A 3,694-nucleotide genomic window follows, 5' to 3' on the forward strand; every position below is an offset into this window, starting at 1 on the left:
CACAGAAAAGAAGGACGCCTGGAACACTTGATTCGTATCTTCTCTGCTCGTCTGACCAGGGGGCACTTGTTGCCAACGCCGTGGAAATGTGGCTGCTCCCTCCGGTAGTTGTCCACATGGGGTGAACACCAGGCTCCAAGTAAGCCCGTCTTTCCCCGCTTCTCCCGGGCCCCGGAACTCGGAGGCCAGCTTTCTCCCTCACTCATTTCCTCCCCAGACGCTTGAATGCCAAGGTGACCCGAGGGAAGGGGGGAAGTGTGGAGCGCGCATCCCCCCCCTCCCACTGCTGGCGGCCCAGAGGACCTGCTTCACCCTGGCTGCGCTTCGCGGCTGAGCCCGTGGTGGGTGCACTGTCCTGCGCGAGTGGTCAGGCGCCCAGCAACCAGGCACCTGCAGCTGGTTAACGTGGCGCCGTTCTATCCGGACTTAACAGTGAAGGAAGAACCCGGCAGAAAATCTCAGTGGTTAGGGCCTGAATCCCTCCGGGGGTTATGTAAGGAAAGTAAAAATAGCGACGGCGTTTCTGGAAGCGTCAAGTCTCTCAGCACTGCAAGCACTCGGGCCTCCCTTTGGTAGGAATTGGCTCACCAATTTGCTTAAACCCTGAGCCGCCGGACCCAGCTGCCACGCTCTTGACGTTTGTAGAAACACACGGATCAAGGCTCCTCCGGCTTTGCTCTGAAGGCGCGTCACCCTGGCCATCTGAAAATGCTCGTTCATTCGTTCGTCCGCCGGGGATTGATGGACTGACTGACAGCCCGAGCCCCAGGAGCCCTGCTGAGCAGAGAGAGTTGCTGCGTGGCGGCCCCAGACCCAGCTTTGTGCACTGGGGACAGCTGGGGAGGGGGGAGGGGGGATGCACACTAGAGGCCGGCCCTGGGCCAGGGCCCTGCCCTCCGCCAGCTTGTAGACCCCCATTGGAAGGGAAAGTGACAGCCGTAGGTTAATGAGGCGGCCCGGCCACCCTGCGTGCAGGATGCTGTCACAGGGGTAACCATTCCCAGGGCCGGATATGGGCTTAGCTGTTGAGCTGTTGGGAGCAGGCCAACTCATGTCGAAACGTTTGCTCAGGATTTATTTAGCTGGGGGTGTCGGTACTGGTGAGAAGTTATTTTTTAAAAACTCTTTATTGAAATACAACGTGCATAACAGGACAGCACACAGATCATAAGTGAATGGCTCGCTGGATTTTCACAAACTGAGCGCACGCAGGTAACCAGCCCCCGGATCAAGAAGCAGGGTCCCACCTTCACCCGAGGAGCCCCCGCCCCCCGTCCAGTTACCGAGCCGTGTTTCTGTTCTGTTCACGCTCATGCCTTTGAGCAGCGCTGAGAGCTCGCCACTTCCAGAGGCGCCGTCAGTGGGAAACTAGTTAGGGGGCTGCTCCCCCCGATAGTTCTTGTGAGGGCCCAATGCCCCGGCAGGAGGTGCTCCTCGCCCACCTCCAAGTTCAGGGAAGGCGACCAGTGAGTCCTGGAGGGCTGGGAAGGCCGTGCTCGGACCTGGAGAGGTGGTGGGAAGCGGCCCTTCCGCTTTGGCCTCGGAGACAATCAGCTTCAAGGTGCATGGACCTTTCCCTCCTCAGCGTGGCCTCCTCGTGGAGCCGCGGGGCTCCCTGCGGAGGGGCCCCCCCTTGCTTTCCTGGTTAGCAGGTGACAGGCCCGGGGGTGGCTGCCTCAGAGGGTGTAGCGGACCCAGAAAAGGTCATTGGACTTCAGTAGTAGCGACTACGGCGCTCTCACACAGATGCCCTACCTGACCACCGTGCAAGGGCTCCTGAGGCGGCCACACCAGCCATTTAGCGCTTTCTGCAGATTAGCTCATCTAGTCCTTGTGGCCCCATGGGGCGGGGGCTGTTATTAACCCCATTTTACAGAGGAGGAAAGGCTGGTGGTGGGGGGGGGGGGCTGTGAAAGGAGGATGAACGGGACTCAGAGGAAATGGCAATAATTTCTTGGGGAGAGGGCTCCCCACCTCCCATCTCTGAAGGGCTGGCTGTACGGAGCGAGGAGCTGGGCCTCCCCCCCCCCTTATAGGAACCTCCTCCCCTGCCTCAGGTCCCCCCACTCTGGCTGTCCAGGCCAAGTGTGACCCCTGCTTGTCCAGCCCGTGCCAGAACCAGGGCAGCTGCCATAATGACCCCCTTCAAGGGTACAGGTGTGCCTGCTCCAGCGGCTATAAGGTGAGTGGGGGCTTGAGCGGAGGCTGGGCCCGGGAGGAGGAGGGCCGCTCCTGGAGGGCAGGGTGGCCTGTCGTGTTCCCCGTCTGCCCCCAGTGCCCTGAGAGCAGGTCCTGCCCAGAGCTGCGCTTGAAGGAACGAATGAACAAGTAACACCCGGGACAGGCAGGCCGAGCTGCTGAGGGGGGGGCTGGCTGTTGGCTTCCACGAGCCCCTGGGGTCCTCATCCCTGACTCTCTCCCCAGGGCCGAGACTGTGAGGTGCCCCTGGACAGCTGTTCCAGTGGCCCCTGTGAGAACGGCGGGACCTGCCACGAACAGGAGGGCGAGGATGCTGGCTTCACGTGAGTTGCCTGGAAGGGCCAGAACCTGGGGGGCGGGTGCCGACGGGACCCAGCACCCATGCTTCGCTGCCCTCCTCCTCCAAATCGAGTGGCCACCCCCGCCCATCCTCTGTGCTCTGGGAGGAGATGGAGGGTGGGCGCAGCGGGAGCAAACACTCACTGGAAACAGTTCCACACCCACCAGCCATGCCCGTTGCCCAGAGCAGTGGGAGCCAGCGGGGAGAGGGGGGGCGCTGGGGCTGGAGCCAAGCTGCTTGCTCCTGCTCCAGGCCACTCTCTGTCCTTGCCAGGTGCCAGGACAGTTTTTTGATGGCACTGGGAATCCATGGCCAAGGACATATGCAGTGGCAGTGCCAAGGGGCAGTTTGGGGACATTTTAAACCCTTATAATCTCTGCTAACCGGAGGCCTTTAATAGAAGTCAAGCACCTGCTTGTTGTGCCGATGTTGCCTGAAGCAGGGCCCTTGGCCAGCTCTTTCCAATTAAGCCACCACCCCAAGCCCCGAAGACAGAAGCCTGCCCAGAGGTGGGAGCAGATCCTGGGCCTGCCCCCTGGAGCCTCACACACCATCTCCTGGTCCCCCTGGACCCACACGGCAGCCAGTTTCCCACAGCCACCGGGCCGACCCTCCCTCAGGATCGAATCCCAAGCAAGCACCCCTCCCCCCCGCCCCCCCCCACCTGCTTCCCCCAGGACCCCTCAGTGAATACCCCAGAGCTCTCCTGGACCCAGAGCTTTTCTGAAAGATACTTGACATTGAGCTGCTGAAAATAAATTGGCTCTGTGTTTACAGGCAGAAATGGCCAAACCTGTCTCTGCAAACCCAAATTACCAGGTATAAAAGGAAAGCACTAAATGGCCTCTCGGCCATTGTTGCCTTGGCAACGGCGTCCTTACAATAGGCTCCATCCTCCTTTGGGCTTGGGTGGCAGTTCCAGCAAAGCAAAGCCGCCTCCTCATTCCCTGGACTCCTGGGAGGGGATGTCTGTGGAGAGTGGAGGGGCTGGAAGGACACCCACAGAAACTCGCCCTGCTGGGCAGAGAGGGGTACAGCAGGGATGGCCCCCCTCACACCTAGCAGCCCTACGCATTGGGGGCCTTTGGGTGGGCCCTCCAGGTAGAAAGGGGGTGCCTCTCTGAGTTACCCCTCAACCTTGAGGCTTACAAGAGC

At 60.8% G+C, this 3,694-nt stretch overlaps 1 protein-coding gene across 1 annotated transcript in view; it reads left to right on the forward strand.

Annotated features, from left to right (window-relative positions):
• SLIT1 (slit guidance ligand 1) overlaps positions 1–3,694 on the forward strand; it is a 152,436-nt gene that overhangs the window by 136,506 nt on the left and 12,236 nt on the right. The window contains 3 exon segments of the mRNA XM_006090043.3: positions 109–233; positions 2,058–2,182; positions 2,425–2,522. Of these exon segments, the coding sequence (XP_006090105.2) occupies positions 109–233; positions 2,058–2,182; positions 2,425–2,522 (348 nt within the window).

This window comes from Myotis lucifugus, unplaced genomic scaffold, assembly GCF_000147115.1.
Source record: "Myotis lucifugus unplaced genomic scaffold, Myoluc2.0 scaffold_66, whole genome shotgun sequence".
Lineage (NCBI taxonomy): Eukaryota > Metazoa > Chordata > Mammalia > Chiroptera > Vespertilionidae > Myotis > Myotis lucifugus.